We start from the raw sequence: 22,633 nt of genomic DNA on the forward strand, positions 1-22,633 counted from the left end.
CCCTAACGACCACAGTCGGTTCTCCGTCTCTACAGTTTCTTGTTTTTAAGCCGTGTGAGTGGCCTCGTGAGGTGAGCATGGCAGGCTCTCCTCCTTCTCAAGGCCGCCCAGTTCTGGCACCAGGTCAGTCATCTGCTCCTTTTTGCTGCTGAGCAGTGTCGGTTTAAGATCCACCCGCGGAAGGATGGGTGGAGGTTGTCTCTGGTTTGGGTGTCAGTGAACAGTGTGGTTTTGTGAGCGTCCTGTCTTCTGAAGATTTCTTCCTCCAGGGGAGGGTCTGGGGTGAGTGCGAGGCCTTCCTCTGCACTGAATGCAGGCTCATCCTGGGAGGCCGTGGCAGGGAGAGCTGACTCCTCGGGGCCGGTACCTGCAGGGGCTGCGACCCGAGGTCCCAGGGCGGAGCGGCTGACCGACTCCCCCAGGTCTCCCAGGTCTGGTGCGGGTGCTGTGGGACAGCAGGTGTCTCCCAGGTGCTGGGGGGGTGGGGGGGGGGAGAGGAAAATGCCCCACCCTCACCCTGAAACCACCGAATTGTCCTGAGCACCGAACGCCAGCAGAACCCCTCGTGGTCCTCAGAGCCTCTCTCTGGGAGGGCACTGTTGGCCCATTTTCACAGACCAAAAAACTTAGAGATAGTGAGGGGAGAAGAGTTCTGTTCACATCAAACCATTTGGAAGGCATAGAAGGTAACTGAAGAGGGTGTCAGGGCCCCGTTAATAAAAGCAGCGTCCGCCCCTCACAGTCACACAAAGTTGACGGTCTTGCACTCATGCTCCCAGATGCCACGCTTGCTCCTGACCCTGCCTGGCCTCCCTGCCTCCGTGGGATGCACGATCCGGCCAGTGGCCCCCGTCCGCTCCCTTCTGTGCCGCCTGATGCCCTGAAGCTGGGAGTGATGACCTCTGTGATGGGTGAGAGGCAGTTCCGGCTGGGCCGGCCACCGAGCCAGAACAACCTCGGAAATGGGCTTCCAGTCTTCAAACAAGTGCCGCCACTGTGATCACAGCTTCGAGGCCGTGTCCACCTCCGGGGCCACCTCCTCTGCTTGCTTCCTCCACCTCTCCAGGCTGAGCCTGCCCAAAGGGTGCCCAAGGGGTGCCCAAGGCAGCAGGCAGCCGCCGGCCTGGGGCAACGGGTGTACCATGACTTCCTACTCTTCCCGCGGGATCCGCAGCCTCCAGACACATGCCTTGTGCCCAGTAAAGGAATCTCTAAACAGTAAATACTCATGCAAAACTGCACAGCACTGTGTGAGACTGCCTGTAAATGATAATAAAACCTTGAAGGAAGTATAATGGGCACGCAGGTGCCCATTTTGCTCCTTTCAAGTTTCTTTACTACGATGTTGTGTCTTCCAATCCAGTGTTTCACAAAAGCTCCTTCTGACCACTGATGAAGTCTGTTTTGCTCAATTGTTAACCTACAGAGCAGTTTGGGCTGAGGCTGCTTTATTGCCGGATTTCTGCAGCCCAGCTCTCTACATGGGAGAGTCTGTGGTCAGAGGCAAGGGTTTCCAGAGCTCCTGGATCTCTCCTTTGCAGCCTGTGCTGTGATTCTATTGTGAGGACACATCGACAGCAAATTTCCACCCCAAGTGGTCTGTGCCAGGTACCCACATCTCTCCTTTTAGCTTCTTCTGGGATGCTTTGATGAAGATTTTAGAAAAAAAAAAAAAAACTCATACCCTCCTGCCATAGCTAAGAAGGCAAAGCTTGGGGCCTAGTTAGCTGCTGATTTCAGGGGTGTCCTCAAAGAATTTCTTGATATTTGGCAAATTAGGTAAAAAAAAAAAGTTAAACTTTTTTAAAGATAAAAACATAGATATCTTGAGCAAATATTCTTCGTAATAAGCAATCATGGCATTACCTAACTCTATATAACAGGTAAATTTATTAGATACCTGCAATTACACTTTACTGTTACTCAAATTGACAGATGCATTGATATTGATCAACAGCATCCCACGTAAACTGTTAGGGTTTCTGCTCATGAGACTGGGCCAGGCCTTGGCTGTCCCGGTGACCCCTAAATCTTGCTGGCTTTACACAACAGGTAATGTTTCCCACAGCTGCTCACCAAGGCGGCTCCAGGGCAGCTGTCTCCCCACAGGGATAGGCAGCCCCAGCCACTTCCATCTCATGTCTGAGGCTCAAAGCGAGGCCTCCCGCTCACTGCAGAGGGAGAAGAGAAGGACAGAGCTGATCGGTGGCTTTTCCCAGCTTCCAACCAGAGGTGCTGTGGCTTTTTGGGCACTGGACCCTGCGATGAGCTGCCAGGATGGGAGGCAGCGTGGACCCCCTTCCCAGGAGCAGCTCCCGGGCCAGCAGTGGCCCAGCCCTGGTCTCCTCGCAGGCGGCCGAGCTAGGCCTCCCCTCCACCAGCAACTCAGGACACCTGGGCTTCGAGCATCTGACAGGAAGCTCAGTGCAGACACCTTTGCTTGAAGCTGTTTTCCTTGGTGTGGGGCAAACAACAAATACTAGAGGAAGATTATTCAAGGGTGTTATTCCTCTTTTCTCTGGATTCTCTGAATGCTTTCTCTTGCACCTGTCAGGCCACCAGAGACACTTCCTTTGACTCCTAAGAGCCTGAGTAAACTACCAGAGAATTAGCCTGAACATTGTGAAATTTGGAAAGCTCAGCAGTGGAAGGCAATGCCAAAAATGTTCAGACTACTGCACAATTGCACTTATCTCACACACTAGCAAAGTAATGCTCAAAATTCTCCAAGCCAGGCTTCAACAGGACGTGAACTGAGAACTTCCAGATGTTCAAGCTGGATTTAGAAAAGGCAAAGGAACCAGAGATCAAACTGCCAATGTCTGTTAGATCATCAAAAAAGCAAGAGAATCCCACAAAAATATCTACTTCTGCTTTATTGATTATACTAAAGCCTTTGACTGTGTGGAACACAGCAAACTGTTGAAAATTCTTCAAGAGATGGGAATACCAGACCACCTGACCTGCCTCCTGAGAAATCTGTTTACAGGTCAAGAAGCAACAGTTAGGACTGGATGTGGAAGTTATGGTACATATACACAATGGAATATTACTCAGCTATTAAAAAGAATTCATTTGAATCAGCTCTAATGAGATGGATGAAACTGGAGCTCATTATACAGAGTGAAGTAAGCCAGAAAGATAAAGACCAATACAGTATACTAATGCATATATATGGAATTTAAAAAGATGGTAAGTAATGATAACCTTATATGCAAAACAGAAAAAGAGACACAGATGTACAGAACAAACTTTTAGACTCTGTGGGAGAAGGCGAGGGTGGGATGTTCTGAGAGAACAGCATTGAAACAAGTATACTATCAAGGGTGAAACAGATCACCAGCCCAGGTTGGATGCATGAGACAAGTTCTCGGGGCTGGGGCACTGGCAAGACCCAGAGGGATGGGATGGGGAGGGAGGCGGAAGCGGGGATCAGGATGGGGCACACATGTAAATCCATGGCTGATTCATGTCAATGTATGGCAAATACCACTACAATATTGTAAAGCAATTAGCCTCCAACTAATAAAAATAAATGAAAAAAAAAAAAAGAGAACTGGACGTGGGACAATGAACTGGTTCCAAATTGGGAAAGGAGTACATCAAGGCTGTATATGGTCACCCTGCTTATTTAACTTATATGCAGAGTACATCATGCAAAATGGCAGTCTAGATGAAGCACAAGCTGGAATCAAGATTGCTGGGAGAAACATCAATAACCTCAGCTATGCAGATGATACCACTTTTTTGGCAGAAAGTAAAGAAGAACTAAAGAGCCTCTTGATAAAAGTGAAAGAGGAGAGTGTAAAAGCTGGCTTAAAGCTCAACATTCAAAAAACTAAGATCATGGCATCGGGTCCCATCACTTCATGGCAAATAGATGGAGAAACAATGGAAACAGACACAGATTTTATTTTCTTGGGCTCCAAAATCACTGCAGATGGTGACTGCAGCCATAAAATTAAGAGACGCTTGCTCTTTGGAAGAAAAGCTATGACCAACCTGGACAACATATTAAAAAGTAGAGATGTTACTTTGCCAACAAAGGTCCACCTAGTCAAAGCTCTGGTTTTTTCGGTAGTCATGTATGGATGTGAGAGTTAGACTATAATCTGGACTATGAGAAAGCTGAGCGCCAAAGAATTGATGCTTTTGAACTGTGGTGTTGGAGAAGACTCTTGAGAGTCACTTGGACTATAAGGAGATCAAACCAGGCAATCCTAAAGGAAATCAATCCTGAATATTCATTGGAAGGACTGATGCTGAAGTTGAAGCTCCAAGATGTTGGCCACCTGATGTGAAGAGCTCACTCATTAGAAAAGACCCTGATGCTGGGAAAGATTGAAGGCAGAAGGATAAGGGGATGACAGGGGATGAGATGGTTGGACGGCATCAGCAACATAATGGACAAGAGTTTCAGCAAGCTCTAGGAGATGGTGAAGAACAGAGAAGCCTGGTGTGCTGCAGTCTATGGGATTGCAAAGAGTCGGACATGAATGAGCAACTGAAATACAAATTATGTTCCCAATTTTTTTTCATGTGACAGCGGAAGGCACTATTACAGTCATTCAACAAGTACCAGTTGAGCTTTTACTATGTTCCAGACACTGTTATGAGCAAAGCAGCAAACCCCATTGTTAAAGATGGAAAGTCACTCCCTGACTCACTGAATATCCCTTATGGAAAAAAATTATCTTAAAAATTCCTCCAAAATATTGTCTTTTCTGAAAAATGAACACACTTCCTTTCGTGAGGTAACAGAACTTGCATGAGATAGTGTGTTCCATCCTCCCCTTTTCACCCTGACTCAGGAAACTCAGAGCTGAGCTCTACGTTCATTGCAGTAGCTGCTTTCACTACACAAGTCAGAAACAACAATTTCTTCCTTCAATACATTTTTGATACCTTTTTAATTATGCATTATATACTGGTCATTTATTTTATGTCACTTCAAATCTTCTGAAAGTAGATTGAGAAGATATGAAAATAAATTAATTATGCTATTTTGTGTGTGTGTTTATGTTAGTCACTCAGTCGTGTCCAACTCTTTGTGACCCCATGGACTGTGGCCCACCAGGCTCCTCTGTCCATGGGATTCTCCAGGCAAGAATACTAGAGTGAGTAGCCATTCCCTTCTCCAGAGGATCTTCCTGACCCAGGGATCAAACTCAGGTCTCCTGCCTTGCAGGCAGATTCTTCACCGTCTGAGCTACAGGGAAGATCCACAATGCTATTTTAGCCATACACAAATATCCATTTGTTGATAGATTGATGCTTTGCAATAAATATTTTGGTCGGGTGCAATAGAGGGCTCTGTGGAAGAGGGAACATGGTAACAGAGTTGTAAACAAAAGAGAGTACAGGTGTTTTCTGTGATTCACTTTTCGCTTTGATCCCTCTTTGTCTTCTTGTCTCTTATAAGCACAGGTACAAGGGAACAGATTCTAGTTTAGGAAGGAAGGATCAATCCCTTTGGGCAGAACACAGATCTGAGGAGGCATGGTACTTGCATGGTCTGTGGGGGCGAGTCTTCTCAGAGAAGGAGTCAAGAAAGGATGGTGTATGCATCTCCGTGCTTCTTGGATAGAAAGTGAGGTGCTCAACAACATCTGGCCCCACTGATGTGGGAACCCCTGCATCTCCAATAAACTTATTTCTGACTCTCTGAGCACATGTGTCTCCGAGCACACATATCTTCTGATGAACTGCCAACTTCTTGCTCCTCTGATCTGATTAAAGTGATGTCATCAGTATGGCAAACCAAACTGACACTCTGCAGCCCACCCAGATCTCTCTGGGCTATGTTACAACAGAGACCAGGAAAGCCTGAGGGTACAGAGATAGTCCAGGGTGTGCTAGAGTCTGTGCCATGTGATATAACCTGCTTCTGATTCTCCCCCTTGTTTGGGGTCAGAAGAGGGCATCCCCAGCCCTGAGGCCACGCACCACAGTTCAGAGGTCTGGCTGTGCACCACCTCTGGCCCGGCAGATGCAACCATGTGGGGTGACCGTGTGCTAGAGATTTTGGTAGTTCAGTGTCATTGTCTGGAACCTATCTGACCTCAGACATGGGACTGTGAACTAAACGATCCATCAGGTCTTTTCTCCGTGTCTTGATCTCCGTGTTCCCTCCAGCATGTGTCATAATTTTTTATCTCCCATCTTGGCCTTCTTGCTGGGATAGCTCTTAACCTGCACAACAAGGAACCAAGGTGGGTGCTCTGACAACTGTCACAAACGTCCCTACCAGTCCCTCATCTGTCGTGTGGGGAAATGCTCGCCTGGGGGCTCGCTGCAAGCTGCTCCTGGCCCCAGGCTCCATGCTATCCTGGACCTCACAGACTTCACTCTAACAGGGGTGTGACGATCTTTCAACTCAGACCCCAGCTCAGCAACTCTTCAAATGTCTAGGTGTTTCCCTCTCCAAGTGGAATTACTGGCATAAAAGGCCACAGGCCCCTCTAGGGGAAGTCCCGGGGGATGGAGTCCTCTCCTCAAGTCAGCAGTCCCTGGGATGAGAACGGGCTCACGCCTGGAAGCTGGGTAAGGGGCTGTGACATTTTACTGAAGCAACTTTCCTGGGCCCCCGAGCTCTGCCTTCAGCTTTATCTGGTTGCGTACACTGCATAGTTCTCCGGCTGGCTGGCTTCTGTCCTGCCCCTGATGCCATGTCTGACTGACCGTCACTGTGGTTCTTCCAGCTCAGCACGTCAGGGCCGCCACTGCAGTCTTGCTGCAGTAACTGCCCCCAGTTACTTCTGAAGTTAAAGTTGTCATCTGGCCTGTATCATGTCACCGCCTCTCCATGCTCGCTGCTATTAGGGAGCCCAGTGCTCCCTGTAACGACGTCTCTGCCCTCCACCCCGTCCTGCACAGCCAGCACGGCCCTCAACGCGTTTGGAAATGGAAGGTCTCCTGGGCTTTCTTAGGCACTGACTAGGTTTTCTGGGCTCCTGGAGCTTATTTCCTCTCCTGTTCCACATCTCTAAGCACCAAGATGCTGTCCTCAGCTGTCTGCCACAGCCATTGGGCATTTCCACTTCACTTCATGTGGGATGCTGCTCTTTACAAGCTTGCAAAGGCGCTACAAGCCGTCTGGGGTCCTGGCCAGGGTGCTGAATCCTGTATCATGTTTCAGTGATGCTGTGTCAGGGGACTCTAACCTGGTCTCCCGTGATGGCAGTCCTCTCCTGGGTCCAGCATTCTTTGGCTCTGCTCTTGATTTTGCTCCCCCGGTCCCTCCAGCATGTTTCCCATGTTTGCAGATCCAGCACTTTCCCAGCTGGGAGATGCTGCTGTGCTGGGGAGTGGAGATGGATGCACAGCACAGGCACTGTCCCACAATCATCTCCAAGCACAGAGGGTGTATTCGCCTGTGACAGGGGAAGGGGCACACCTCTTCAAGTGCAAAAGATTTAGGAAGGCTGGGATTCAAGGTTCTGAGTGCATTAATTCAGATGACACTCCCCCAAACCTCTGGGTCACAGCAACCTTCCTTGGGTTGGGCCTGCAGGTGGACCTGGAGCACTGCGACTTTTGTGATTAAGTCCTCACTCTGATCCACAGCTTTTTTTTTTTTTTGGTTCTCTGGCTGTAGAAGAGTTATATGGTGGCAAAGAAACCTTTTTGTCACATTTTCCTTAAATGGGTGATCTTCTCATTACCTTGACCTCAGCAAGAACCCTCTGGTTCCAAAGCCCAGGGGATTCCTGCTTTTCCCAACCTCCCTAGTGCCTGAAACACTGCATCCACTGTGCCCCCCATGCTCAGCTCGGCCCCAGTCACTGGCAGGTAGGGGGCTCCCAGCTCTCAAACCCCATCACAGAGTCCACTCCTAGAACACTCCTGGCCCCAACTGTCTTATGCTGGTTTCTCTGGAAACAGACTCTGAAGCAGAGATTGGAGTGTGCAGGCCTTTTTTGGAAGTGTTCTCAGAAGGCGAGTCCTGAGAGGGAGTCAGGGAAGGAAGACTGCATTGGGGAGCAGCTTGTCATCAAGGCATCTACTCCCGGGGCTCAAGCAGATCCTCTGAGAAACTTGGGAGCTGGGGATGCTTTCCAGTTCCCCAGACGGAGGCAAAGCCCTCCCAGGTCAGATCAAAAGAAGGCTGGCTTACTGCAGGAGCCCCCAAGGTCTGGAGTAGGATGCAGCAGCTCTCACTGGGGGTTGGACCAAGGAGGGGCTGCTGCCCTAACCTTCCTGTTAAACCCCAGTAAACACCTCCTGTGAAGGTCTTGAGAAGATAAACTCCAGGAGATGACTGAGGACCTGGAAGGAGGCTCGAGTAGTCTGGGTGAAGAGGGTCATTAACTTTTCTCAATACACACATTAACATTTTCTTAAGGAAGTGAGGAAAAGTAACAAAGAGAACAGGCCTCTCTCTTTATTATGCTTGTATTCTGGTGTGTGTATGTGCTTGTGTGGTGCTGGGCACTCTGAAGCCAGAGGAAGGGAAGAGGATGTGAAGTTAGTAGACATAGAAGATGCTCTGAGGATGGTAGCCTGGAGGCAGGAAGGGCAGACAGGAGTGCACTTGGCCTTGTGAGAAGCTAGGAGCCAGGGTGGCCGAGGTCCGAGGTCCGGGACCAGCAGGTTGGCAGCTGGAGGGACTGGGTCTCACCAGGTCTGCCCGCTCCTCCAGATCCCAGGTCCCCTGCAGCGCCTACTCTGAGGGGGCTGAGCTGGGCCAGGGAATTCTTTTCCTTTTCCATCTTTAGCTTTGCGTTTCTTAAATCCCTATGCACGTGTCTTCCCTCCCACGCCCCCGCCTGGTCCCCACACCCAGCACTCGCCGCCCTCCGCACACCCGGCTGCTCGGCCTGGTTCCCCTGCAGCAACCAGCCCGGTGGCCCCTCCGGTTGCTTCCCAATGCACTCCCTTCCTGCTCCCGCCGCCGGCCTGTACCCCGCACTCCCCGCCGGTTCCTCCCTGCCCGGCCAGGAGTCCCATGCGGTCCCCGGGATGCTTCGCGGATACAGAACCTGCCCCTCGGGCCTGGGATATGGGCGGAGCCTCCCCGCCCTCCTCGCCCTGAACCAATGGGCGGCTGGGGTCGTGCCGTTGGCCGGACGGTGACGCCTCCGCCCCGCGGCGGGCTTTGAGCGACCGGGGCAGGGGGCGTGGCCTCCCCGCCCCCGCCAGCTTCCCCGGCCAATGGGCGGGGTGTGGGCGGGGCCGGAGGCGGAGCGCAGCGGGCGCGCGGGCGCGGGGTCTGGCCCGGAGCGCGGGGACTGCGCCGCCGCTCCGGCTCCGGCTGCTCCGCGGGGCTCGGCTCGCGGATCCCGGCGGACCCAGCATGGCGGTGGAGGAAGAGGGGCTCCGGGTCTTCCAGAGCGTGAAGATCAAGATCGGTGAGCTCCCAGGAACAGGCGGGGCGGCGGAGTCTTCGGGGGCCTCGCGGCGGGCTCTCCCGGTCCCCAACCCCTTAGCTGGGGTCTGCGGCCCTGGCGCCTCCCGGCGATGCGCGCTGCCCGGTTGCGGCCCCCTCCTCACCCCGGGAGAGCCTAGCCGCGGCCCCCTCCCCAGCACCAGAGACGCCCAGCGGCGGCCCTCTCCCCGCCTGCCCCGAGGGCGGGCTGGGCCGAGGGGGCCGGTGGCCCTGGGGGACTCAGCTCCCCGCCGCTGGCGTCCCCTAGTCCCCGGAGGCAGGGTCGACTGCAGCAGGGGGAGGTGCTCCGCCGGACCTGGGTCCGGTCCCCAGGGACTGCGTATCTGCGTGTGCACGAGCGCGCGCACCGGGGCTCTCCGGATGCGAGAATTTTAGGTGCCAGAAACACCCAGCTTGGGGTTCCGCGCCTCGCTGAGTGCGGCACCCAGACACTTGCTTTGCTGGGGACGTGGGAGCTCTTGCACCTTCCCTCCGGGGCGAGGGGCCGAGCGGGTGGCTGACCGGAGCCTGGGTGTGCGGGCGGCTGTGTAGGTGGAGGTGTCTGTGTGTGTGTCTGCCTGTGACTGTGTGCCGGCGCTCTGGCCCAGGGCTCTCTCAGGGCAGGGCGCCAGGACAGCCACCCCCGCCCCCTTCCATTGAGAACTGGCGGAGAGAGCTCTTGGCCACCAGGGCCTGCCGTTCAGGTCGCGTCCCCAGAGCCGCCGGCCGGAGCTGGGGGAGGGGCTGGGAGGCTGTGTCTGGACTTCCTGGGTTTATGTGGAGAGACTTGCTTTTTCTGACTGGGAAGGGTGATGTACAAGCTCCCCCAAAACAAGACCGGTGCCTGGAGTGACCGTTACCCGTCATTGCCATCGGCGTGCCAGCTGAGAGGAGAGCTCCCGCTGGAGAGAGCTTCTAAGGCCCACAAGAGCTGCCCTCTCAGGGTCCTTCTTGCTCACTGAACCCCGGGGTCCTCCACATTCCCATGTGAAAAAGGGCCTCTGGGAACCATGCCAGGCCCACAGTGACTGCTGGAGCGTCAGTTGTTGATGACATCTGATGCTGCTTAGGAATTCCAGCCACCCCAAATCAGCGTGTTGTTTCCTGTCTGCTTTATTTTGGTTTATGGATCATCGCTGAGACGCTGTTGATATTTGGCTCAGAAGCACTGCAGATTGGATGGGGCCACACTTCAGCCCTGAGGAGCTTGCCTGGAGAGGGTTTCTCTTGTTTACTTGGTTGGAATTTGCTATCACTTTCTGCCTAGAGGTTCAGCATGGCCCTCCACCTGAAGTGAGGCAGGGAAAGTGCCCTGCCTCAGGGCCAGGGCCAGTGAGCATGAGGGGGATTCACACAAGAGGCCTTCAGCTGCTTCCTTAATCAGGGGACAGGAAGGGGTGGGGCACAGCCGCGGGGGCGTGCCAGGCTTCTGGGTGCAGCAGGCAGGAGGGGGTCTGGGGACTTCGGAGTTCAAGCCCCGCACGGCCAGCCTGGACTTGTGTCAGGAAGCCGAGAAAATTGATTTCTTTCCAGAATGGCCCAGTCTGAGAAGCAGAGGGCGAGCAGGCCCCCGCAGGTCCAGGAGAGGAACTCTGCTGGCCTGGCAGGACGCCCTCGGGGAGGCTCTGGACCCACACAGATGGGCCAGGCCTGGAGGGAAGGGGCTTGAAAATGCTGCCTGGTTAAGCTTTCTCTCCTTTGTGTGTGTCATTTAAACAAGTGAGAGGAGCGCCCGGCTCAGTGGGGGATTAGTGCAGCCAGTGAACATCTGCTGCTCCAACCCACGTGGGGACTGGTATTATTAGAGCTGTTGGAGACCCCTCCCTGATGTTTGGGGATTGCAGCAGACAGGATGAGCAGAAACGCCTGTCCATAGTGGTCCAGATCCCTGGGCATGGTTTCAGTTCTCAGAAGCCCCTGCCTTCTCCTGCCTTTGAGGGTCTTCACCCGCCGTGTAGGGTTGTCCCACCTTTGTCGCTGGGGCTTGCAGGGAGCAAGGGCCTCTGCAGAGCACAGGTAGGGCCTCCTCCTGTGCTGGAGCAAAGAGGCGGTCTGGGCCTTGCTGCGACTTCGAACCAGTGCGGGAGCTGGTCAAGGGGCTTAGTCTTGTTCCACTGTGAGTAGGAGGGCCTGGTGGGTGGTGCCCCGAGCTTTCCACTTCTTTCCTGCTTCCCCTGCTGTGGCCAGTCTTGACTCTGACTTGCCTGAGTGCTGGGCCATGGAGGCAGGCCCATGAGGAGGGACACCAGCATTGACCCGGAGGAGGGGCGGCTACGCAGGCGGCACAGGCACACCCGCCTCCTGGCTCTGGGGGACCCTGGCCGATCTGCCATTCATACTGAGCCCTGTCTTGGGGCTGGCTGGCAGCATGCCCGTGTCTCCTGGTGGCCTGCTGGCTGGAAGAAGCAGGGCAAGCACCCCCCCCCCCCCACCCCGCCACTTCATGGCCTCATTTTTCCATTTGCAAAATGCCGACAGTCATTGTCTGCAGCATCCTGTGGGAGCTTCCCTACCCCACCCCCGCCCCCCCAAAAAGAGACTGAGGAATTCTCCCTCCAGTTATACCATCAGCAACATCACTTTTCCTAGTGCTGAGAGGAAAGGCAGAATGTTTTGGGGAGCTGAAGAGCTTTTCGGGGTGGAGCTGTAGTCCTCAGTCTGGAATATGTGGTGGTACTTGGTCATTGAGAGGCTAACTCTGGGGAAAATGGGAAGAGTCTCTTCCTTTTTTCCTCTTCCCCTTTCTTTTTCCTTCCACCTTTTGCAAATGAGATAATACATAAGAAAGTGCTGTGGAAAAGTAAGGTATTTTTATTGTAACTATTTCGAGTCCTTGTCTTAAAGAACCTGTGTCTTTCCCCACTTAAATCTCGCAGTTATTTTGGATGGTTCTCCTGCACACTTGGCTATCTTACCCCTGGTCTATCTTTGGTAACCGCAGTGTCTCATGTCAAGTGAGACTGAGCACACTTCCTACGAGGCTACTTTGAGGAAGTGTGCTCTGCTGACTTTCCGTGAGTCAGGGCTTTAGCCCTGGGAGGGAAGCGACTTCAGGCAGGATGGGTGCCGACCCCCATCGGGAGCCCCCCTGCCCCGCGCTGTCGTTTGTACCTGGCACTCCTCTAGGACTTGCGACACGACTTTACTTTCCAGTGATGTTTCCCTTTTCCATGACAGTTACTCCTTGTTTTTAAAAGTGTCGTCTCAATAAATGTGTTCAGTTAAGAGCAATACAGAGGGGTTTCTCTCAAGCTAGAAAACAGATAATCCTGGCCTTGCACTTGAGGATAAGAAAAGCCCCCTTATCCCAGCCTGTGGTTGGACTGTTTTTGGGTTTGAGGGCATCTGGGAACTGTGGTGAGTGTCAGGTTTGAGGGCATCTAGGATCTGTGGTGAGTCCTGAGGGAGGCCACGGGAAGGCCTTCCTTCTTGGGTCCAGAGGTGGCCCCCTTCTCCCCGGCGCTCAGAGCACCCGCCCCTGTTCCTTCTCCATCTCCTGTCTCCTCGGTGACAGCTGAGGCCCTGTCACCGCCAAGGGCAAGGGCGGCCTGGGTGCAGCACGCACGTAGCAGGGAACCTCCGCGCCTCCTTGGTTGGCTGTGGGCCTGCCCACCAGCAAATACATCCTCCCAGAAGCAGGAGGCCCCTTGGGCCAGGACGGAGCAGGGAGGGACCCTGGGTGGCCTGGCAAAGAAGCCCTGGACCCCAGGGGTTGAGAGTTCAGGATTCCAGGTCTGAGAGTGACTTTCAACCTGATTTCCACCGTGGGAAGCAGTGGTATGCCCATCACAGGGTCTGCGAGGCTCAGATGAGGGCTTGTAATTTGAAATGGTTTTTAATAGAAGGGCTTCACAGGGCTCAGTCGGAGGACATGGTCTGTGAACATGACGGGTGATGTCACAGTGTGTGTGTGTGTGTGTGTGTGTGTGAGAGAGAGAGAGAGAGAGAGAGAGAGAGACAGTGGGAGGAGGGGCTGTGCTGGCCACACACGGTTCTTGGCGTTGGGGGTTTTATATTCTCTGGAACTCTCTGATTCTAAAATTAGCCTGGATATTCTATTAACCGAGCTAGGCTCTGAAGCTATTTTCAGCCCCTGAGGACCAGTGTGCAGGCTGGCTCTGCCTGGGGCAGTGAGGTCGGTCCTAACCCAGCCTGTGGCTCTGGGCTTCCCGGGAAGGGGCGTGTGCTGGCGTGTGGGGTGGGGCGGGGTGCACACCTCAGGGTCTGGGGTGCACGTTCTCTCGCTTCACCTGTGTTCTCACAAGCCCACGGTGCTGCTGTTGCCGCCAAGGGAGGGAGGTGAGGTCGCCCACCGCAGCCCCCGCCTGCCAGCTAGTGGGGGCCCTGCGCTGCCTCCTCGCCGTGCAGCGAGTCTGGACAGCAGGGCCCCCATCCCCACCGGAGGGGACAGGCCTGTGTGAGGACGGGGTGCGAGGCCCCTGGGCGCAGGCTCTGAGGCAAAGGTGGGGGACAGAACTCTCACAGGTGGGGTTGGACAGGAGCAGGGACCGAGTCGGCTGCCCCCACGGAGCCCAGCTCGCAGGGAGCAGGACCTCGGGGGCAGGGCCCTGGGGACGGGGTCGGCACTTGGCAGGACATGTCCGGACTTCTCCTCTCAAGCTAACAAGGCGCATGCTGGAGTCCACACTCACACCCTCCCGAGGGCGTTTGGGAGTCAGCGCATCACACTACGGAAACAACCCGAGTGGGGGCAGCAAAGCCGAGAAGCGACGCTTGGAAGTCGCACCTGAAAGTGGAGGCTGCAGGCACCCCTCCTGCTTCCAAGGGAGGAGGGTCCACTGGGTTCTGGTCGCTCAGGAAGGGCGGGCAGCCAGAGACGGAGTCCTGGGCAGCTGCTGGCTGACTGCAGCTTCAGGCGCGGCCAGGCGGGCTCAGCCTCAGCCTGCCCTGTCGCAGGGAAAGGAGGAGTGGCCCCGGGCACGGCGGAGCCGCCTGAGGCCCTTTGTGTGCCGCTCAGTGAGCCAGTGTGAACAAAGGCGCCTGCGGTGCTCTGGTCTTGCTGGCGAGGTGTTAGCTGGTGCAATTGTAAGCTGCTTGTTCAGTTGGTCCTGTAACAGGTTAGGGCTTCTGCTGAGTCAGGAGAGGAAGGCGAGGTGGGGAGGTGGGGTCCTCGCCGGCTGCCTGTCCTCTGCACCCTACCGTCAGGATGGGGGTCTGTGTTCCAGCTGCTGTCGGATGCTGGTGATGCTCAGAGCACTGAGAAATGCCAGTTGAAGGGGTGATTACGCGATGAGCCAGGAGAGTTCTGCGGCTTTCAGAGAATGAGCTGGAGCCCAGCCAGGCCGCGTGACCTGCAGGGAGCTGCGGGTGCGACTGGACAGAGCGGCGTGAAGAGCCCACTCGCCTCTGACGGTCCCCAAGAGGAGCAGAGAGACAAACACCTGTGGAAACGACCCCACGCACGTCTGTCCACTGGACCCCAGCTGGGGAGTGTGGAGACACATCTGTAGGAAGAGAAAATAGCTCTGTTAGAAGAAGCAAGACCATTACTGTTGTGTATATAGATGGCTAAACGAAGAGTTAAAAATCACAGCCACTTAAAATGTGAAGGGAACAATGCTCTGTGGAGGATACCAGGGCCCAGGAAGATGATTTCCTGGACTGCAGAGGCTCACGCAGGCAGGACAAGTGGGGGGCAGCCCCCCAGCACAGGGTGCATGAGGCAGGGGCCTCGAATGGACGCAGACACTCAGGCATCTTGGGCTGCAGCCCTGTGATTAGGAAACTCTAACCCAGATGACAGGGAACTTAGAGTCCCGCCGTCCACACAGAGGACCCTGTGCTTTTCTTTAAGTGTGAGGCAGCTTCCAAAATTCAACAGCTTACACATTCAGATTGCAGGGTAATCGCACACTCTGTGATCAAGTCTCCTGACTCCACATGCAGCTCGTGCCAGGGGCAGGGCCCACATGTGTTCCCACACAGTGCTGCTGGGGGGCTCAGAGCGGCTCAGCATCAGTGTCTGGGATGCTTCTCTGCTGGATGTGATGGATCAACAGGAGAATGGGGACCAGGTGGTGGCCCTAGTCCTCCGAGTGTCTGCAAACACTCGTGTGTTTCTGTACACAGGGTGGGTCCCGGCCAGCCAGGTCTGTCCTAGGATTTGGCCTTGTCCGTCTTGGTTTTTGAGCAAGCCTGTAGCCTGTAGCAGGAATGGTCAGTATCCCACAAGGACCCCTTCAGTGAGGCTGCGTGTCCACCCCGAGGCCCGCCCATTATGGGGGTCTGGAACCCCCCTCAGGTTCGATCTGCAATGTGCCCTTCACCCCTAAGTCAGACCAGGGGTGTCTCTGGGGCCTGTGTTTTCCTCTGCATAGTTTCTGCTCCTGTTAACTGAATGGTTTCCAAAGTGTAAGAAGTGGCTATCTTAGCCCCATTGCCAGCAGGATGGAACCCGAAGGTAAACAAAGTCGCCGCAAAGGACTCTGGGTGACTCGGCGTCTGGAGCCTCAGTCAGTCGGGGCTGTGCTCTGCTAGCCTTGCTGCCCTGGCGCTGCTCCAGAGACAGTCCCGCTCGCTTGGTGGCCGCTGGTTCCTCCACAGAACCGGGACCAGGACCAGGGCCTGGACGCCAGCCTCTCCTGGGACTGGTTCCCCCTCGGCCGCTCTCCAGAGCTGGTGGGATCCCAGGAAGGGGCCTGGGCTTCTGGATTTTCAGGACATTTGAGGGAGGGATGCTGACAATTAACCTTGTCTGGAGCTTTGTTTTGAACTTGACAGTGGATCCGGTTGGGTATGATCTGTGTGTAGAGTCAGTTCAGTTCAGTTCAGTCGCTCAGTCATGTCCGACTCTTTGCGACCCCATGGGCTGCAGCACACCAGGCCTCCCTGTCCATCACTAACTCCCAGAGCTTGCTCAAACTCATGTCCATCGAGTCAATGATGCCATCCAACCATCTCATTCTCTGTCGTCCCCTTCTCCCACCTTCAATCTTTCCCAGCATCAGGGCCTTTTCCAATGAGTCAGTTCTTCACATCAGGTGGCCAAAGTATTGGAGTTTCAGCTTCAGCAGCAGTCCTTTCAATGAGTATTCAGGACTGATTTCCTTTAGGATGGACTGGTTGGATCTCCTTGCAGTCCAAGGGACTCTCAAGAGTCTACTCCAACACCACAGTTCAAAAGCATCAATTCTTTGGTGCTCAGTTTTCTTTACGGTCCAACTCTACATCCATACATGACTACCGGAAAAACTGTAGCCTTGACTAAGTGGATCTTTGTTGGCAGAGTAATGTCTCTGCTTTTTAATATACTGTCTAGGTTGGTCATAACTTTTCTTCCAAGGAGCAAGTGTCTTTTAATTTCATGGCTGCAGTCACCATCTGCTGTGATTTTGGAGCCCAAAAAAATAAAGTCTCTCAGTGTTTATATTGTTTCCCCATCTATTTCCCATGAAATGATGGGAACAGGTGCCATGATCTTTGTTTTTTGAATGTTGAGTTTTAAGCCAACTTTTTCACTCTCCTCTTTTACTTTCATCAAGAGGCTTAGTTCCTCTTTGCTTTCTGCCATAAGGGTGGTGTCATCTGCATATCTGAGGTTACTGATGTTTCTCCCAGCAATCTTGATTCCAGCTTGTGCTTCATCCAGCCCAGCATTTTGCATGATGTACTCTGCATATAAGTTAAATAAGCAGGGTGACAATATACAGCCTTGATGTACTCCTTTTCCTATTTGGAACCAGTCCATTGTTCCATGTCCAGTTCTAACTGTTGCTTCTTGACCTGCATACAGATTTCTCAGGAGGCAGGTCAGGTGGTCTGGTATTCCTATCTCTTGAAGAATTTTCCACAGTATCTTGTGATCCACACAGTCAAAGACTTTGGCGTAGTCAATAAAGCAAAAGTAGATTTTTTTTGGAACTCTCTTGCTTTTTCGATGATCCAGCGGATGTTGGCAATTTGATCTCTGGTTCCTCTGCCTTTTCTAAATCCAACTTGAACATCTGGAAGTTCACAATTCACATACTGTTGAAGCCTGGCTTGGAGAATTTTGAGCTTTACTTTGCTAGTGTGTGAGATGAGTGCAATTGTGCGGTAGTTTGAACATTCTTTAGCATTGCCTTTCTTTGGGATTGGGATGAAAACGGACCTTTTCCAGTCCTGTGGCCACTGCTGAGTTTTCCAGGTTTGCTGGAATGTTGAGTGCAGCACTTTCACAGCAGAGTCAGGGCCTTTATTTCTGTGTGACTCTCCTTTCCAGAGGCCACACAGAGTGGTCCCCCAGGACCTCCTCACACTGGTGGCTGAGGACAGCTGCTTGTGCCCCTGGGTCTTCTTGTAGCTTTGTCTCGTGTTTTTTTCTTTTAAGGAAAAGATGTCATTTTCCTTTTTCACTCTGTGGGAGGGACTGGAACGGCCAGTTGACCTGAGTTTGTCCTCCGGCCTTTTTCACGCTGCTGGACCTGCCTGCAGGGCCCTGGACATGCCGGGGAGCAGCAGGTGTCCCTGCCGACACAGTCGCGTCCAGGTCTGGTTGCGACTCTGTGCCGTGTTCAGGCACATGTTTTCTCTGGCCCCTCCCCCAAGGCTCAGAGAGGCCAGGTCACTTTCCCAAAGTCACACAGTGAGAGGGGACTGCCTCAGTTGTCTGATGATGAACTTGTAATTACCCAGGTCAGTGAGGAACAGCCTCTAGGGTGTGTTGTCAAGTCACTTCCTCAGCAGACAGCTGACTTCCCTCCAGGGCCTCCCCTTCCCTGAGAATCTTGGAGAGAGCATTTGGGGACATTCTCAGCCAAGCGACACCTGTGAGGTCAGGACAGCGAGGTCAGGGCCTGCTGACCACCTCCCAGCCAAGGTTCTTGAGCTGCTGGACAACTGAGCAACTTCACCTGAGATCACGCTTCAGATGCGGGACTGGGCTAGTGGACAGAGCCGGGGGCTGGGCTCCTAGTGGACAGAGCCGGGGGCGGGGCTCCTAGTGGACAGAGCCGGGGGCGGGGCTCCCATGGACAGAGCCGGGGGCTGGGCCCCCCATGGACAGAGCCGGGGGCGGGGCTCCTAGTGGACAGAGCCAGGGGCTGGGCTCCCATGAACAGAGCCGGGGGCTGGGCTCCTAGTGGACAGAGCCGGGGGCGGGGCTCCTAGTGGACAGAGCCGGGGGCGGGGCTCCTAGTGGACAGAGCCGGGGGCGGGGCTCCTAGTGGACAGAGCCGGGGGCGGGGCTCCTAGTGGATAGAGCCGGGGGCGGGGCTCCTAGTGGACAGAGCCGGGGGCGGGGCTCCTAGTGGACAGAGCCGGGGGCGGGGCTCCTAGTGGACAGAGCCGGGGGCTGGGCTCCCGTGGACAGAGCCGGGGGCGGGGCTCCTAGTGGACAGAGCCGGGGGCTGGGCTCCCTGTGGACAATCTGCAGGCTGCTGTGTGGTGAGAGCAGCACTGTTTCTTCCTGATGTCTGCCCTCTGGCCTCTGACCATCCCTTCCTCCTGCTGGCCCAGGGGTTGCCTTGTCCAGGAAAAGCTCCCAGACTGGGCAGGCAACAAGTGGTGGTGGGGGGGCGGGGAGTGGGGCTGTTGAACTTGGGGTTGGGGGAGGAGGTTCTGTCCCAGTCTCGAGCCACTGGACCTCTGGTTGTTTGGGCCCAGCTGAATGGGGGCTTTCCAGGGGGAGCTCAGATGGAGCACAGAGCTGTCAGCAGAAATGCAGGAGCACGACCTGGTTCCAGGAATCCCACCAGTATGCAGACCCCAGGGGCTGCTGCTGCACCGACTCCTTGTGGAAGACTGCAGTGGGCTGCTGTGATGGGTGGGTTTTCCCATGGCCTCTGAGGTGCGGGCGGGCTGGGGATTTCCAGATCGTTCAGGCCTGTGGCTGGCAAGCTCAGCCTCCTCCGACTGCCCTGCTGGCTTGTCCTGGGGATGACCACCATAAACAGTTTTTAACTTACGATCAGACAATTGGGTATTTTATCTGCTTTGTAGGGGTGACTTTCTAGGGCAGAGAGCCCTTTGTATATGATGTTCACATAGAGGACACACCCCACCCAGGTGCAGTGTGTCCAGGGCCTTCTGGCGGCATGCAGGGTCCCCAGGCTCCCCCAGAGAGGGCTATGCCCCTGAGGCCAAGGGCTTGGCTGGGAGCAGGAATTGTTTGCCTTTAGCACCTCACGGGGGCTCCTCTTGTCAGAGCATGATTGTGCATACACACACGCCCGGGGGCTGTCTGGGGGCAGCGGCACCAGGGAAGCAGCCTTGTCTGTGCAGCAGGTGTGCGAAGTTTAGAAAAGGTTCCAGTTCCTCAAGCAATTCTCACTCTTGTTTCTTCCACCGGGCGTGGTGAGGGCTGCAGACAGGGCTCACGTGGGCCGAACCCGGGGGTCTGTGGGGTGTGCTTGGGGGCACCTGCCCTCTGAGAGAACCCTGAGGGTAGCTTGGCCGGGCCCCAGCCTGCTGGGACCTCGCTGCGGGGACACCTGCCTTTGCCTCTTCTGTGGCTTGAGTGTTTTTTCTGCAGTTGTTTTCTATTTCTTCATGTTTTGTATTTGTATCAGAAACCGTTGGCATTTTTGGTCTACAAGCCAGGCTCTTCCTGTAGCTTCTTTCCTGCCTGTGTCCGGCTGCGCTCAGGTGGGAGCCCCCCAGCCTTTGGCGAGCTCCTAGGACCCCGGGCAGGACCGGACCGCCAGGAGACCACGGGATCAAGTGAGAGGACTTGGTTAAGGCGAGGGAAGCACCGTGAGCAGGGTGCATGAGCCGTGGTGGGTGGGGAGCTGGGGCCCCCGAGTGTGAGGCTCCTGTTTCCTGCCCGCCTGCCCTCGTGCGGAGCCCAGCTCCCTGGAAGCGGGCACCCTGCCTGGTGGGACCCGAGCCCCAAGCTGGGTGGGCTGCAGCTGCCTGACCACCCCGGCTCTCCTGGCTGTGCCCTGCGACCTGGCGACTCCTCTGTGACGCCTCCCAGGCATCGGGAGGGGCGGCCAGAGGACCCTGCCCCTCCTGAGCCCAGCTCCCCATCCGTCTGGAGTCCATGGCTTTCCTTTTGCTGTTCATCATTTCCTGCTCCGCTCGGCTCCGCCTCCGTATCTGGAGAAGGAGTTTCTCAGCATTTGGACCCGAGCATGTGTTCGTGCGCGTCCTGACCGGAAGGAAAGGATCTCGGGGGCAGAAAACCCCTGTGCCCGTGGTTTTCTTCAGTCTCCTGACTTTGTGTTTGCTTGTTTCGTGGCGGGTGTTCCGGCCTTCTCCTCAGGGCCTTTCCCTCTCCGTCAGCGTCTTTCCCAACAGGCAGGCCTTCCCGGCAGGAGTGAAGAGGAGGGGCAGGCCGAGCTGCCCGAGTAGAGGCTTCTACATCTTTTTCACTTGCACCCGATTCAGTGTGATTGGTAACAATTTAGGTCTGTTTATTCCGAAACCGCTCCTGCCGGCCAAACTGACTTTGCTACCACTAACTGGGTTAGGACCCCCAGTTTGGTTTCATGAAGTAGGAGTTTCTGCGGCCAGAAGGAGCTGATGGCGGTGGGTATTGGCCCGAGCACACGGATCTCTTCAGCCCCCTCGTGCTGGAGGCCAGTCTGGATTTATTCCAGATTTAGTGTCACGGGGCCTGAAAGTCATCAAGGCGTCCTTTTGGACAGAAGATAGCGGAACAGCTGGGACGTTGCTGCATGTCTGATCTGGGACATGTTAGAGGCCTGAATACACGTGCTGGTTCTGAGTCAGGGGTGGGGTGACTTGGTGGGCAGCACCTGGAGGTCAGTGTAAGGGGCTGGCTTTTCAGGGTCACTTCCAAGCAGCAGCGGGAACTTTGAGCTTGGCCTGATGTAATCACAAGGACTGGTTGCGGGAAAATTAGTTTTCAGGATCTCTTTTCCCTGCACATGGTGCTCAGAGGTTGTCTCAGGGGTGATTCCGAATCCCCTGGACTGACCTTTAGGTGAAGTTGGCCCAAGGGTGGGGTGACATTTGCCTCCCTGCCTGTCCGGTGGCAGCTGGACGCCACCTTCACACAGGCCTGTGGAGTCATAAACCTGGCATTTCTCAGGCCTTGCCTTCCAAGGGTTTACAGACTGAATGGTAAATGAGACAAACCCATCTGCACACTCATGTGTTCTGGGAGTAACAGTAAATGGGGTTTTCAGGCCTTGGGGGGCGCTGAGGAAGACTGGAGGGATCTGCCTGCTCCTCCTGTGCCCCCAGGAATGGATGCCTAGGTGTGCACACACGTGCACGACCGCACATACAGACCTGTGAGATGTGTGCACGGCACGCGCTGCACACAGTATGCTTTCCAAACCTGGAGAATTCTCAGAAATGATTGCAACTGTGTGCACAAAGATTTCTAAAGACAGTGACCCCCGTGGAACAAGAGCAGTGCCTACTTTTGTCATTAAGAATATGCTAAATGTCAGCACATTGTTTTGTGTTGTAAGGCGCGGCTTGTCTGAAGGTGTCCCTGCCCTGGGCCCACAGCCCCGGGGGGCGCTCTTCTTGGCCGCTTGCAGGTCACTGCCCCCGCTCTCAGCAACAGACGACAGAGCTGTCTCGTCCTGAAGGCATCTAAAGCTCCTTGCCGAGCAGAGGTCGGAGGGCGACGGGACAGGATACTGCTTGTAGGTCCCCTTTAGTGTGTCTGTTTCCAAGGTGCGAGCCTCCTCAGGTAAAGAGGAGCCCTGGACGGGGAGCCTGCTCGGGACCCGGCTGTGGTCCCGCACTTTGGTCTTCTGTCTCTTCCTCCTCAGGGTCCCTCGTCACCTGTGGGGTCCTCGTAGCGAGGGCGCAGGGTGGGGGACAGAAGGGGCATGGCCGTGAGGAGCGAGTTGCAGGTGAGGCTCTTGACGGGGGCGGCGTGAGGGACCAGTCTTCTGGGAGGCCCCCACCTGGGGCGTTGCCTGGCTCCGGGAGCTGAGTGGCTCGGGAGCAGGACGGAGCCAGCAGGAGGCCGCTTGTTCCTGCCTCGAGAGCACATCTGGGGGTGGGCGATAGCCTCCCGACGGTGCTGCGAGGGACCGCTGCAGGCTCACGGTCCCCGCGGGTGCCTGGGCCAGTGTGTCTAGACCTGCTGCTTTTCTTCAGAGCCCAGTTCTAGCCAGGGAACCGCCCCGTGGGGCCAGCTGGCTATGCTCCGGGGCTTTTTGTTCACCACGCTGGTGGACCCGGTGAGTGGAGACCCGCCCCTGCAGCGCAGCGCCTGACTGCATGGGCGTGTCCAGGAGAAGGGGCTGTGGGGGACCCCCGTGAAGGCCCGGTGGGTCCTTCACGCTCTCTGCCTCGCCTCAGGAGTGCGGGGGCAAGCAGCAGCTAGGTCCCGTGCTT

At 55.2% G+C, this 22,633-nt stretch overlaps 1 protein-coding gene and 1 long non-coding RNA gene across 3 annotated transcripts in view; both read left to right on the forward strand.

The window, feature by feature from the left end:
- Positions 1-274: 274 nt before the first annotated feature.
- On the forward strand, positions 275-1,340 carry LOC139036225 (uncharacterized). The gene is made up of 2 exons (XR_011488929.1): positions 275-431; positions 780-1,340. It is a non-coding gene; the product is annotated as an uncharacterized lncRNA (long non-coding RNA).
- A 7,856-nt stretch (positions 1,341-9,196) lies between these two features.
- The window catches only part of RASA3 (RAS p21 protein activator 3), an 85,679-nt gene continuing 72,242 nt past the window's right edge, over positions 9,197-22,633 (forward strand). For both annotated transcript variants that reach the window (XM_070471341.1, XM_070471343.1), the window contains exon 1: positions 9,197-9,350. In XM_070471341.1, coding sequence (XP_070327442.1) covers positions 9,296-9,350 — 55 coding nt within the window. In that variant the 5' untranslated portion in view covers positions 9,197-9,295. The remainder of the gene's footprint in view (positions 9,351-22,633) is intronic.

This window comes from Odocoileus virginianus, chromosome 8 (assembly GCF_023699985.2).
Source record: "Odocoileus virginianus isolate 20LAN1187 ecotype Illinois chromosome 8, Ovbor_1.2, whole genome shotgun sequence".
In the NCBI taxonomy this organism is placed as follows: domain Eukaryota; kingdom Metazoa; phylum Chordata; class Mammalia; order Artiodactyla; family Cervidae; genus Odocoileus; species Odocoileus virginianus.